At 38.2% G+C, this 15,387-nt stretch overlaps 1 protein-coding gene across 2 annotated transcripts in view; it reads right to left on the bottom strand.

The window, feature by feature from the left end:
* Epha6 (EPH receptor A6) overlaps positions 1 to 15,387 on the bottom strand; it is an 879,442-nt gene that overhangs the window by 228,915 nt on the left and 635,140 nt on the right. For both annotated transcript variants that reach the window (XM_057763562.1, XM_057763563.1), the window contains one exon: positions 9,630 to 9,815. In XM_057763562.1, the coding sequence (XP_057619545.1) occupies positions 9,630 to 9,815 (186 nt within the window). The remainder of the gene's footprint in view (positions 1 to 9,629; positions 9,816 to 15,387) is intronic.

Below are 15,387 nucleotides of genomic sequence, written 5' to 3'. Positions count from 1 at the left end.
CAGTGAGCAGAAGAAGGAACAGTTAGTTAATCTTCAGTGAGTGGAAGGCTGAAACTTGTCCCATTGCTTTAGAAAATAAAGATCCATGTATGTACGACCCCAGTTGATGACACCATCAAATGAGGCCCTGGGGATTGACCATCCTCTTTCCTGTACTTCTTGGATTGAATAAGCAATTTGTTCCTTTACTTGGTGCCATTCAGAAAGTATTTCCAGGATACAAAACTAACAGACAAACTCTCTTAAACCCTTTTATCTTAATGAGCACACGAATCTCAAGGGGGTGGGGAGAAATTCAAATGAATGTTTATTATTGGAAATTGTAGGACCCAGCCATGACAAGGTCAACAGAGGCCTGAGTCTCAGTACTTTTCGCTAAGGCAATGCCTTATTCCAAGAAAGACCACAAAGTGAGACTATCCAGGCACCACCCAGAAACAGACTATCCAAAAAAATTCCTAACATTTCAACCATTGTAGATAGAATCACCTGTCAGCATATGCCCATCACTTTTCACCAGGACACCCCTAGAAAACTGTCAGCCAGTCAGGGGTCCTAAACCTTAGAAATCACTCACCCCCACTTTTGCTTCTATAAAAACCCAACGGTAACTGAGCTAGGGGCTCTCTGATCATTTCAATATGTTGGACACACAGGGGGTCTGATTTTGCAAACTTGTTTAAAATAAAGGCTCTTTGCTTTTACATATGCAACCCGATCTTTCTGTTGGTTTTGGAGGGAATTTGAGGATCTGGGCATAACATTTGGGGACTCAAGTGGTCTCCTTGGTTAATCACTCTACTTTCAGCTCTAATAGGCCCCTAATGATCTTGCTCCTACTACTTACTCTCGATCCCTGAGACTGATGACTTTTGTTCGAGTACAGGTCAATACTGTTCAATTGATGGGACTGAAGTTCCAGTATCACCCCCTTGAGCCCCTGGACAGACAGGATCCCTGATTGAGTCTTGTCATCGGTACTTGTGAAGGGATAAATGTAGGGCTCAGGGCAGCTTGGTACACATCTGCCAAGACAGACTCTAGTAATAAGTAGGAAGGAAGGCCTGAGTCTCAGTTTGCCCTAGCGTAATGACAGCCCCTAGACTCCTTCCTGTTCTGTTCCCATTTTGCCCTGGGACCTTTTCCTTGCCTTCTCAGGAGATAGCATTAACAGCTAGGCACAAACTTGTTCTGTTTTTACCCAGGAACAAAGTTTGTCTAATCAGATATACCTGGACAACCTTCATACTTCAGAGATCTGCAGAATATGGCATTTAAAATAATGATGAAAATTATTATTTTAATAATAATAAGCTTATTATATTAGACAGACACTCTGAGATCTTAGCAGTGACCCAAGGTCTCCAAAAAAAGCTTATGAGACACCAAGATGTCTCCACCTGGATTATGACAATGCTGACCACTGAGCGAGATGCCCCAGTGTAACACTTGCTTCTAGGACTCGGTCCAGACTGTGGATAAACATTAGAACACTGGAAAATTGATTACATTGTTTTTCCTAGACAAAGTAAGGTCAGTCTTTTCCATGTTCCTCTTCCACAGGAAAAATAAACCCACCTTATGGGCCTGGCTAAGACTGTAAGACTGCTGTTCTGATGTCTGCCTCTAATGCTATGGAGATCTGGGTATAGCCATACCTAGGACCATAACTGTATATGGACTCTGGTCCCTGTCATTTTCAATAGATTCAGAAGTTACTTGGCCTGTACTCAGGTATACTTTATTTATCTTTCAGGGATCTCTGATAGTATTAATGGCTAGGGTAGCTGTAACTTTATGTTCTTAGTAGCAGCAGGTACCCAGATCTTTGCACAGAGCTATAGGCAGCTTGTTATAGCTCTCTTTAGAAAAGTCTCTCTTTTTCTAAAGCTACTAGGTCTCTTGATTAAAAAAATGTTTTAAGATATTTAAAGGTCTAAAAATAACAAAGGTCATAAGCTTTAAGGCTCTAAAAAATAATTTAAAATGTAAATACAAGTTAAGATATAAAAATGTTTCTAATTCCTTTCACCTTCTATGGTACAGTTCTGATGAGCAGTACAGCAAAGCCAACTTACTGTTTGGGTCACATGCTCAAGATTTTAGATTTATTCTGGTTGACATCTAAACAAAAACTGAAATATGTTTCTCATTAGGTCTAAGAAATCTCTGTCCAATCCATACCTGGTTCTCTGGACAGAAAAAAAAGTATACATGCTTCTAACTAAGATATTTAGATTTTACTAGGAATCAAAGGTATGAGTCTATTTCTTCTGTTTATAGATTCCCGTTATCTGTTTTTTTTTTCTATGATATGGATTTCAATATGGGCTTAAAAGTTTCAAATGCCTTATTTTCCTTTAAGCACAAAAAATTTAACTTCTGTCCCTAGTTTGAACTTGTGTCAATAGGTTCCCACTTGGCTGGCAGACACATCTAAGCATCAGTTGCTGACTACAACCTGCTCTGAATGACTGCAAGCACTGAACTTGCTAAAAGCTGATGTGGACCAGTTCAGCCGATGTTAATGCTCCCTGTCTCTTCAACAGAGTCTGTGAATCAGATGCTTCTGATGAGTGCCCTATTGGCTGAATTCCCTCCCAACCATTGGCTAATCTTTCAGCCTTCTTGGGTCCTGATGGCAATGCCCCAATGTCAGCTTAAAGTAGTTGCAGAAAGAAACACATCATTCCTGCCGGGCAATGATGGCACACACCTTTAATCCCAACACTCAGAAGGCAGAGACAGGCGGATCTCTGTGAGTTCGAGGCCAGCCTGCTCTACAAGAGCTAGTTCCAGGACAGGCACGAAAAACTACAGAGAAACCTTGTCTTGAAAATCCAAAAAAGAAAGAAAGGAAGGAAGGAAGGAAGAAAGAAAGAAAGACACATCATCCCATGCTCCATGCCAAAAATGGGCTAAAATGTTGAAACAAGGGGGAACTCCCTGGCATGGGGGAAAAATGGCTAACTATAATGCCCATTGACAACCAAAAAAATAAAAAAAATAAAAACCCAACAAACAAACCAGGAGATCCAGAGTTGTCAATTAATAAATTTATTAGCTAAAATGGTTCTTAGGTCCCAAAAATATTGGGTCCTATCATTGGTACTTGTGAATGGGGAAATGTAGGATGCAGCCATGACAAGGTCAAGAGGCAATGCCTGGCTCCAACAAAGACCACAAAGTGAGACTACCCAGGCACCACCCAGAAAGACCATCCAAAAAAATTGTAACATTCCAACCCTTGTAGATAGAATCACGTGCAAGTACATGCCCATCACTTTTCACCAGGACATCCCTAGACACCTGTCAGCCAATCAGGGGTCCTAAACCCTAGAAATCCCTCACCCCCACCTTTGCTATCATAAAAACCCAACCCTAACCAAACATGGGGCTCTCTGATCGTTTCAATACATTGGACACACCAGGAGTCTGTGTTTGCAAACTTGTTTAAAATAAAGGCTCTTTGCTTTTACATATGCAAATTGGTCTCCTTGTTGGTGTTGGAGGGACTTTGAGGATTTGGGCATAACAGAAATAGGTTGACAGTCATTTTATTTTGCAAAACATGTATTCTATATGCCTGCTCTAGTCTTGATGTTGGGTTTCCTCCCAGGAACCATTTACTAAACTTGATCCCAGTATAGCACTTTGAGGAGAAGATGGTGGAACCCTTACGAGGTAGGAGGTTCTTAACTTAGCCAAGTGCAAACTCTAAGAAAATCCTGGGTTCTAATCCTTCTTATTCTACTCAAAGGATAGAAGATTTTCTCTACTACCTTCCGGCATAATTATAAGCCCTAAATATTCTAGCTAATCAACCACATACTAGAACCTCCAAAACTATTAGCTAAAGTAAACCTATTATTTTATCAGTTAAATAATATGAAATATTCATCATAGTTACAAATTCCAGACTAATGTCCAAATCTTGATGTTGCTTTTAGATAAAAAATTTCCATAGTTTTCCAATTTATGTATTATAAATTAAAAAGTTTGTTGAAAATTTCATTTCTTTCTTTTATTTATTTATATTTTTACATCCTGAAAGTTGCTACCTCTTTGAACTATCGGCATGAACTTAATTTTTTTTTGTTGTTGTTTTTTTGAGATAGTGTTTCTCTCTGTATGCTTTGGAGCCTGTTCTGGCAGTAGCTCTGTATACAAGTCTGGCCTCAAATTCACAGAGATCTGCCTGACTCTGCCTCCCTAATACTGGGCTTAAAAGCATGCACCACCACCGCCTGGTATGAACTTAAATTTATAATAATGTTGGAGGTAGGATGATCAGCCATCACTAGGATAAACTTTCCTTTTGAACATCTCATGTCTCTTTGTTTGTTAAAAGATCAGAATTTATTAGGTTTTCTACTCTGACCTTCACTTTTCTTTCATTCAGAAAATAACAAAATATAAGGCTTAGAGAGCGTTGGTGATTAATTCATAAATAAATAGCTGGAAATGCAGTTATTCTAACTATGGAAGTTTAGAGGATTATCTTTATTCAAGAAGGATAATCCTATCCTAGAACTAGGGAGCATGTTTTTATGCATGTACTACAATTTTTTGACTGAAGAGAATATACTTTTTGTTGTTGTTGTTGAGTTGTATATCTACTCACAAAACTCCCTGGGAGTAATTTATAATATTCCTAAACATACAAAGGGTTTGAGCAACTCTAAAAGATTCTCTTATAACTTCAGTATTGAGCCATGGAGCCTTTAAAGAATGTCTTAGGAAGGAATTATCTTTGGGAATTTGTTTGCTACTAGAAATGACTTCTATTTCACTTTACTGAGTTTTTCTATTTAGCAAATATAGTTAGTATTTATAAATGTGTTTTTACTTAGCTGGAAGATAGACAATGTTGTTTGTCTCATGGTAACTGCACTATATTTCTTCATCACTAGGTTGCAATTCTTATCTTTTTATAGAAAGGTGGCTTTTTGTCTCTTGGTGATGTAGCAAATGTTGCTGATAACTATGGTGTTACATATTGTGACTACCAATGCTACTAATGATTACAAGTCTGTCCTCCAACTGATGGCTTCTCTTTGCTTCCCAGAGATAAAGTATGTGTTGAGCATATGGCTATAACTTATTATCTCTCTTTCCATTATTTGTATCTTATCAGGCTAATAAAGATGTTATGTGTATCATATAAATAAGCTCAACTTTTATCATATATACTATTTTGTATAATGCAGTTTTAAACATTTAGCTTCAGGTTTAAAATAAAATCAGATATATGTGCACAAATAAAAGAGTAGAAGTGATTCAAAGAACTGTACAATACATATTTCCAAGAGAAAAGGCTCTAAGACAAAAATATACTCATTTTAAGTAAGAACAGATGGAAGGATGTTCTGAAGGTTTTTTATCTATAATATTATATCACTGTTAATGGATAATCAATGTATTTGTTTCCCAGACCCCAGGAAAGTCTATAATCAGGCCCTTGAACTGCATCATTAACTTCATCAGTATCATCTTTTATGCAGTGGGGGTGTCTTTAGGGAACATTAATTGCTAGCTATCTCTTAGGTACTTAAGGGCAATCTTGGAACAATTACCATGTATTTATGGGAATGGGGTATTCATTTATTTATTGCTTTTCTTCTAACATTCCCATAGCACTTGACTCCAGATGATAACAGTATAAACAGGCTCACTGATTTTTTCGGGAATTGCTTTTCTCTTATGCCTACTATGTTCCTTGCAGCACCTCAATACTCCCCTATGAGGCTGACTCGTGGCAGTTAAACCTACAGTGCTGATTGCCATCAAGAGTGTACTCAAGCTATCTTTTCTCACCAGTTTCTTGTAACAGATATGAGAATTTTTTTTTTATTTTTTCATAAGAATAAGACTGTAATACTGGTATGTGAATCACATGAATTTGTCTAAATAGAAGTCACCTGTCTGGTTTATAGATCTAATCTCTCTGTTGGCTATTTGGGTGCTTATGAGAAATAAACATTTAATCTGATGGCAAAAATGTCAACAATAATCTTAGTAAACCTATTTATTTGACTTAGGATATAAAATTAATTTCTCTATTTTGTAGGGTCATAGTTCTTTCCTTTTTTTAGACCCTAATTTAAATACACATAAAATATAATAATACACAAAATCATACTACTGAATTAAAAGACATATGATTTAATGTATTTGCTGGTGGAAAATAAAGATCTCTTACTTTCTAACCTTTGAGTTTTTTTTCTGATCACTTATTTCTAGATATTCTATGTGTAAACCTTTCCAAGAGTACTTTGGCATCAAACTTGTCACTCATTTTAAAAATTAAATTTTTCTTGCCATATAAATAAAGATATGAAAACAAAAGAATCATTTGAAATGGTGAGGCTCATGACAGAAGTCAACAGATGATGCTAAATTCAGTATACATAAATGATAACTTGTATAGAAATCCTTTGCAGTCTTAAAAAAGGGGGACTAAGATGCTCCAATCAATGATATCTGGGTAATTTCGTAGTGTTTTACAGACATGAAAGTTCAGGATAGAGATTTTAAATAATTTATCCAATGTGTACAAATCTTAACTAGCAAGAGCAGAATTCCAATGATTTATTAGCTTGATCATTTATTGCTATGGAAAAATGAATTTTAAATTTAATGAATTAAAAATAGTTTTGCATGAAATTTTCAGGCAGTTGGATACTAAGTGCATTTAACAAAATAATTACACCATGTTATGCCTAGGGTCTCTAGGGGTGAAGAACTAAGAACCCAAACTATAGGCTCTTGGCCAGATTTATAATTTCAAGCACGTGTTTCCTTTTGTGGAGCAGAACTTAAGTCCAACTAGAAAGCATTTGGTTACCATCTTAACATTTGCGCCACTCCTGCACATGAACATATGTATATCTCTGTTCATAGATCAGTATAGCTCGTGAACTTCTTCAGAGAGGCATCTTTATATAGTGGATGGTGGTTCAAAGTGAGAGAAGTGTCAGTGGAGGGGTCATCTAGATCTCACTCCTCCATCCCGCAAGGCTCAGAGACCATGACAGAAGGGGGAGTGGAAAGACGGTAAGACCAGAGTGAAACAGTGCTTTCTGTATCTAAGAGGACAGCTGAACTTAGGAATTCATAGTAGGCATGTTTGTTCACCCAAGACTTGAACAAAATTAAGCCAGTCAACTTTCTAGTATAGCAGGGGAAAAATCTCACAAGCCTCGACCCCAACTGGAGGAGCTATAAACAATTAGAGTTTTAAGAGGGGAAGAGTGACTGATTTTTATGGATGAGGCCCCTGATACATTACAGTACCAGTGGATGATCCCACATCTAGAGAAGTATGTGGGCAGCACAAATTTGACCCAATGGAATATTAAAAATAATGAAAGAACACTAACTTGGAGTAGATCCTGGACTAGTTAGCGGAAGGGGTGGGAAGATAAATATAATTAAAATATATTGTATAAAATTCTTAAAGAATCAATAAAATACAAATTATTAAATAAAAAACCCTGTCATCATTTATTGGGTTGACCAGATTGAGCTGATTTGGGTTTTTTCTTCACAAATGGCCAGCTGCAGGTATTTGAGTAGGGTGGGACTAGGGTAGAGTTGTAGTGTCTAAGATGGTTCACTCAGAAGCCTGGCATTCAGAGCACTTTGGATGGGATTGTAGACTAAAGTATCTTTATTTTCTGCTTTAAAAAATGTATTTATTTTTCTTATTCATTCTCTCCCCCACCCCAGTGTGTGTGTGTATGTGTGTGTGTGTGTGTGTGTGTGTGTGTGAGATGGAGGAAGGTCATTGGTTAACTAATAAAGGAACTGCCTTGGCCCATTTATAGGCCAGCCCTTAGGTGGGTGGAGTAAACAGACAGAATGCTGGGAGAAAGAAGCCGAGTCAGGAGTCGCCATGATTCTCCCACTCCAGACAGATGCAGGTTAAGATCCTCCCTGGTAAGCCAGCTCGTGGGGCTACACAGAATATTAGAAATGGGTTAGATCAATATGTAAGAGCTAGCCAATAAGAGGCTGGAACTAATGGGCCAGGCAGTGTTGTGTGAGTGTGTGTGTGTGTAAGGGAGATGTGAATGTGGCTATATGTATGTCACAGCATGAGTGTTGAGGTCAGAGGTCAGTTGTGTCAGTTTTTTCCTGGCACCCCGTAAAATAACTCAGTCTATATACAAGCCCTCCAACCTATCGAGCCAACTTTCTGACCTTCTTCGCCTTGCGATACGGCAACTTGATTGATTGTTTCACTAGACATGGAGGTTGAGTTTCAGGAGAAAGAATTCTAGATAACAAACACCAACAAATATATAAAACACCACGTGTCTTACACTTGCTAATGTCCCACTGGCTAAATTTGGGCACATGGATGAGTTCAGAGTAATTGTCTATGATAACTACTCATAGGTAAATATTGAAAGACTGTTAAAATAACTACAACAAAATCCCCACTAAGATGTTTATCATTCCAATCACTTTTCTCTGCTTTGTAAACTCTTGGGGCTGCAAGTAATCTGCTCCCTTGAGCACATTTTACCAATGCCTTGTGTGAAGCATATGGAGATCTAACAAGTATAGTTGAGCAATGCTGTTAATAAGCTATGTCATTTCTAACTATAACATAAAATTCAACCTCCCTTAAATGGTTTGAAAAATATTTATTCATTCATATATCTTTTATTTATTTATTATTCGTCTGTGTTTGCATGAGTTTATGTGCACCAAATATCTACAAGAGACTGTGGTGGAATGAAGAGATCACTAAGTCCACTGGAACTAGAATTATGCATGGTTGTAACTTGGCAGTAGGTTCTGAAAACCCAGGTCCTCTGCAAAAACAGGAGCTGCTTTTAACCACTTGGCCATCTCTCCAGACCCCACTCCTATCTTCAATGACTGTTAAAGAAATTTTAATTCTGTAAATAAAAATATGCTTTCAAATATCAAAATGATTTTCATGACACACTTAATGCCAGCTGTGTTGGACTTTATGTTTAATTCATTAGTGAATAAAAATTGGGAAATATTGTTTCGCTTTGTGCCTTTATCATTGTTCAAATATACGCATCCAATTTCTTAAAGTATAGATATAATTTTGGATTTTAAAGCAATTTTCTTTAAAAAGAATGACCTTGATTCGATTATTTCTATAACAGGAGGACTGTTATTGCAGCAGTTATCTTTTATTTTACTTTATATCAACTATAATAATTTATTAATAATGCTATTAATAAAGCTGACTTCCAAATAGAATTTTTTCTGGAAATATTTTACTCTATGGTAAAGCATTCTACATTTGTCTATGAGATGTATTTTTAAGCAGTAGTATTTTATTTTAATAAATCAAATATTGATGTCAGTCTTCTATTAATATTGATATTTAGAAAAAATATAAATCCTTCCATTCTGAGTCATTATGCTAAGTTAAATGAGCATAATTTAAAGGTGATGCCATTTCAAAATGCCTATGCAAACCCTGATAGTGTTTAGGCCTCATGGCAGGACACTGAGAAGTGATGTCAGAAGACAGCATTTGAGTGAAGTTGTTGTTGTCATAACTATGGTATTCTGTTATGAATTAATAAAATCTAAAAGCAGTACGTGAGAAGTAGTGAGGAAAATCAGAAACTTACTTTTCGTGACAACACCTTCTAGGCGAATGATGTTGGGGTGGTCAAACTGACCCATGATGCTCGCTTCTCTCAGAAAATCTCTTCTTTGTCGATCCACGTGACCACCCTTCAGTGTTTTAATGGCAACTGGGATCTCCCTTTTCCCTGGTGTCTTCAAACGCCCACTGCAGACTTCCCCAAATTCACCTTACAAAACACACCAGAAAACATTTGTTTAAAACAAATCCTCCTAAACCAGAAAATCCAAATTACCTTGTTATCATTTAGAAAAGAACCTAAAACATGTCTTTTAAGTTTGCAATATTTACTTGAAAATGCTTTTTGTTTAGTCTGTATAAACAAATGTCTGGTGTGTTTATAATGAATAATAGACTACCTTTCTATGTGTTACACCAAGGAAGTTCTGTTGAGAGGCATTCCTGATCTGCTGCAGAATTATATTTATCCAGCAGAATTGGAGGTGATAATGTAAATCTAGAGAAAAGCAATAATTACTAAACTTATTTGTTCCTGTTCTCTGTTCTAAACTCCTGAGCCAAATGCCATCTTTGTTCAGAGAATTCACCAAGTTTTGTTGTTTATTTGACCTCTGAAGTCAGATGGCTGTTTTATGACAATTAGAAAGCAATCTTGTTTCAATTAATTTATGAACATTGAGAAAATCCATGCTGAACATAATTGTAATAACTGATTCTATAGGATAGATAATTATACAAGATATATCGATGGAAATATAAATGTATGAAGATGAGTTGTTTTAGTTCTAGTTACATCAATAGATTAAATAAGCAAATATTTTCTAAATAATTACCACATGAATATATGCTGCTAGGTTGTTGTGAGATACAGAGAAGTATATGGTATTATCTCGAACTCATAGAAAATAAAGAAACAAATGCAAATGAAATACTTGGAGCACTCTCTCCATGTAAATACTGCTTTCCTTAAGAACATCTATGGCTTAAGGACTTGCTGAGAGAGTTATACTTTATGCTGGACTGTGAATGATGGGCAGGCTGGACAAGTACAGGAGCAGTAGGAACAATAAAGATGGGTGTGGTGAATGTGTGAAGAAAATGGAGAAAAAAGATTAAAAGGTCAGAAAGAGTAAATGAATGATGAGGACATGAGGCTACTGGTTCTGAGGGGCTGTTATGGAAATGGCCACACGATTTCTCAGGGTAACTCAACACATTCAACACAGATTTAAGTGGTGAACAAACAACTCATTAAAAAGGGAGGGGGGTTGTACATAAGTATGAATGCCTGAGTTTGACCCCAGAACCCATGTTAAGAACACAGATGTAGGGGAGGTATAGACAGGTGGATCCCATCCTTAGGATTCACAGGTTAAGCCAGCCTAGCCTACTAGACAAATTTAAGACAATGAGAGCTTGTGTCAAAAACCAAGGTCAATGACTTCTGAGAAACTCTAACTTGAAGCTGTCCAACTGTCCTACATACACACCTGCATACAAAAACAAACAACTCCCAACAGCTTTAAGATTCCAGAATCTAAAGTTTTCTAGGAAAAACGATCTGCATTTACTTAAGATAAGTTTGATGCTCATTTAGTAATTGATAATGTGATAGCGCTAAGACTTTATGTTAATGCAGATGATTCCTTTTCTGCAAGAATAAAGGAAAAATTAAAAGTGGTAATATACCTACAAATATTTATTAACAGTAAACTGTCAGGGCTGGGAATGTGGCTCGGTTGCTAATGTTTGTCCAGAATATATGAAGCTCTGCGTTCAATTCTTAGTCAGCATAGTATAAACCAGTCACGTTTGGACTCCTCTGGGAAGACCGGCCATGGGGTGCCAGTCAAGGGGTACTGCACCCCCTTTTCCATGTCTGGCCTCTCAAGTGCCAGCCAGGCCCATATGTGCCAGTTTGGGAGAAGCTGCGCACCCTCTCACATGGTTGCCAGGTAGGGGAATTTCATCCCCTCTTCCACAGCTGATCTTGTCAGGGCCAGACATGCTGGGGGGCCAGGCTAGGGAAGCTGAGCCCATCTTCCACTACTGGCCTCCATAGTGCTTACCAGGCCCTTGGATGCCAGATCAGGAACCTGTGCCCTCTTTTCCATGACTGCTCTCCCTTGGACCAGATGAGCCTTGGGGTACCAGGCCAGTGAGGGTGAGACCCTCTTCAATGACTGACCTCTGTAGATCTTTCCAGTCAATTCCGGAGTGTCAAAATGGGTATGCTACATACCTCTTCCATATATGGCCTCCCCAGAGCCCGCCAGACCCTTAGCTGCCAGATGGAGAGCTGTGCCTCCTTTCACATGATTGGCCTCCCCAGGGACAGTGGAAATTGGCCTCTTCAGAGCCTTTTAGTTCCTAGGGTGCCAGTCTTGGGCAGATGTGCCCCCAATTCCTTGGCTGAGCTCCTCACATGCTGTCATGTGGTGCAAACTGGTAAAGCTGTGCCCTGTCTTTCATGACTTCCAGGAAGAGAAACTGTGTTCCCCCTCTTCCACTCTTACCTCCCCTGTGCTAGACAGGCCATGGGGTGCCCGACCAAGGAAGCTGGGCCCATCTGCCATGGCTGGCCTCTAGAGGCCAGACAAGACACTGGGTGCTAGGCTAGGAAATATCCACCAGCTCTTTATTACTGGCCTCCCTGGGCAGACCAGACACTGGACTGCTAGGCTGAGCAAGATACATGGACACATCCATGACCGCCAGACAGGGGAACTGTGCCCCCTCTTTTGTGGCTGGTCTTCTCTGGGCCAGGGGTTATAGGCCAGGGAAGCTTGCCATGCCCTGGCGTGCCAGGCAGTAGAAACTACAAATTTTCCACATCTGTCCTCCCCAGCGCCAGCTGGGTCAATGCTTGCCAGACCAGGGAAGCTGCGTTCCTCTCCCCTGGCTGATTGCTACAGGCCAGGCCTAATCCTGAGGTGCCAGGTCGGGAAAATCCACCACCACTTCCAGAGGTGGCCTTCCCAGGACCGGCCAGGCTTTTGGGTGGCAGGCAGAGGTGATGGAGGAAGGTCATTGGTTAATTAATAAAGAAACTGCTTGGCCCTCATAGGTTAGAACATAGGTAGGTGGAGTAAACAGAACAGAATGCTGGGAGGAAGAGGAAGTGAGCTTAGATGCCAATGCAGCTGCTCTCCAGGGCAGACGCAATGAAGTTCCGACCCAGGATGGATGTAGGCTAGAATCTTCCCGGTAAGCGCACCTTGGGGTGCTACACACATGAATAGAAATGGGCCAAGCAGTGTTTAAATGAATACAGTTTGTGTGTTGTTATTTTGGGGCATAAGCTAGCCAGGCAGCTAGAAGCCGGGCAGCATTGCAGCTCCTTCAACACAGAGGGAGATATGTACTCTCTTCCACAGCTGGCCCACCCGGGTTGGACAAGCCCTATGTCACCAGTCTGGGGAAGATGTGCCCACTTTTCAATGATTTTCCTTCACAGGGCCTGGCTAAGTGGACAGGAGATCTTGTTGTCGCATAAGAACCAAAGTTAGGATCCCAGCACCCACATCACTGGTGCTTGCTGACTTGTAGGTTAACTGAAAAACTGGGAGATCCGGGTTCAGGGAGAGAGACTGTGCCTCCAAGAAATTAGGGGAGAGTAATAGAAGAGAATGCTCACATTCTCCTCTGGCTTCCACAGGCCCCTACCTACACACTTGCTCATACACCACACACACATGCATATACACACACATTCACATACATGCACACACTAGCCAAAGCTAAGTAACAAACCAATTACACACACACACACACACACACACACACGATCAAGTATTATTCATCAATAACTTTAGGTTATTTAAGTTTAAATCTTTTAAGGGTGGAAAGAAAAAAAACTTAAGTCTCTTCAGTTTACTGGTTTACAGTCCTAATCAGTTGTTGGATGAGGATAGAAGATCAAATTATAACTTGTGGTGTCTTGGGTTTCAGTTATCCATACTTTCTTTCCATCAATTCATCACAGACAACCAAATGTTGACTATATGTGAATAATAGCCACTGCTGATTAATTTTAAGTAAAAAGACAATATTTTATTTCTAAAATTATATGCATATGTGTCTGCTAGAAATAGAAAGTCTAATAAGATACTCAGTTGTATTTTACTGTATTATTATTATTGTTACTATTATTATATTTATTACTAGGACTAGTAATCATATATTACAAAAGAAAGACACCTCCTCAGGAGGTAATAGTCTGGTAAGCTGGGAAAGGTGGTTTCAAAGCTGAGAGTTTGTCTTTTATACATTAAAAATTCACACAAGCAAGGACATGAAAACACTGGTTGTATGTTGTCCCTAGAGAATGCAGTACTCATTTTATTGGACTTGACAAATCTTGCCCAAATTCTGCAAGAAATAGAAGAATATATTTTTAACTTGAAGCTCTCAATTTGTTGGGGGGCAGATATTCATATTTCACAGAAAGTGAAGCTGAATTCTTTCTAAAGTTCTTTAATAGTGCTTTTGATTTTTTTAAATATTTTATTTTGTACCTAAAAATAATAGCTGATGGAAAATTGCAACATTTTTCTCAGCCTCTGGGACCTTTGTGGAGAAAAGAGATGTTTTAATATGTGTAAACTATTGTCAAATATACACAAGCCTTCCGAAGGTATTAGAAATTTGTTCATCAATCACACCTCTACCCCTAATAAATATATAGAAAAATAAAACATTTTTATTAGCTTTTTCTTGGTCTCTTACTGTACCTGAAAGCATCAGCTAATATTAATAAAGACTTGACAATATTTAGGAATAAATTTGGCCTAAGTCCAAATTAATTTGATTTTTTTCCATATCATAAGAATTCAAATAAACTTCTGAGTACAATAAAATAGATGATGGCTCTGCTGATATTTTTTTCAAGACAGGAATAGTAGCAATTTTCTTTAGTTTTCTGCTGTCTGAAACTCATGCATCTTATTAACACCAGGCAGGTGTTTTCCTTATGTCAAGCTTTGCTTGATCAGGTTGCTATCACACTTATTTCACTGGCACTAAATATGGTGATCTGAGATTCCAGCTCTCCTTCATTTCTAACCCCTTGAGACAAGGAAACAAAAATGTCACACTACTGTGTTATTTAAAAAAATCATGTGTATTAGTTTTGGGGATGGTAATTATGCCATAAGGATCTGAGACTCTTAGTGAATGTTTTAGGCCTGGGCTAAAAAGCTCACTCACAAAATGTGTTCTTTCACAGAAGTCCTGGCTATATCACACATAACATCCTAGATGTAACTTGATCATCAGTAAGAAAAATTATTTCTCAATAAGATTGTGAATATTTATCCACATAATTTAATCCATAGCTAACCCATTAACTAGAAGCATATGACATTAATGACTACTTATGTATAATTGCAAGCATTATTACATTTCCCTCACATGGTATTTTGTGCCAATGAGTCCATGAACTTAATATGTACTTTAATCTCTCTAAACACATTTTGAAGAAAGTAGTAATATTCAGTTTATAAATAAGGAAACTGAAGCACAGAAGTAACTTGTTCACAAGCAAATAGCTGTTGGGTCCAACTGTTTATCATCGTTAACAATGTTTTCTGCTTTATGAGTAATTTAGTCATTGTTAGCATTTTATTGAGTTCACATAGTAAATTCCCCATGGTAACAATGTTATCTTCACAGCAGGTATCTTAAGTATTTAAATCATGAGCTAGATTAGAAATATACATAGAGAAATAAAGTCATGCTGTATGAATCCTTCACTCCTATTCTAGTTGGGGTTACTATTG

The sequence above is a fragment of the Chionomys nivalis genome, chromosome 3 (assembly GCF_950005125.1).
Source record: "Chionomys nivalis chromosome 3, mChiNiv1.1, whole genome shotgun sequence".
Taxonomy (NCBI): domain Eukaryota; kingdom Metazoa; phylum Chordata; class Mammalia; order Rodentia; family Cricetidae; genus Chionomys; species Chionomys nivalis.
The sequence above is the reverse complement of the archived record's forward strand: the minus strand, read 5'-3'. Positions and strand labels throughout refer to the sequence as shown.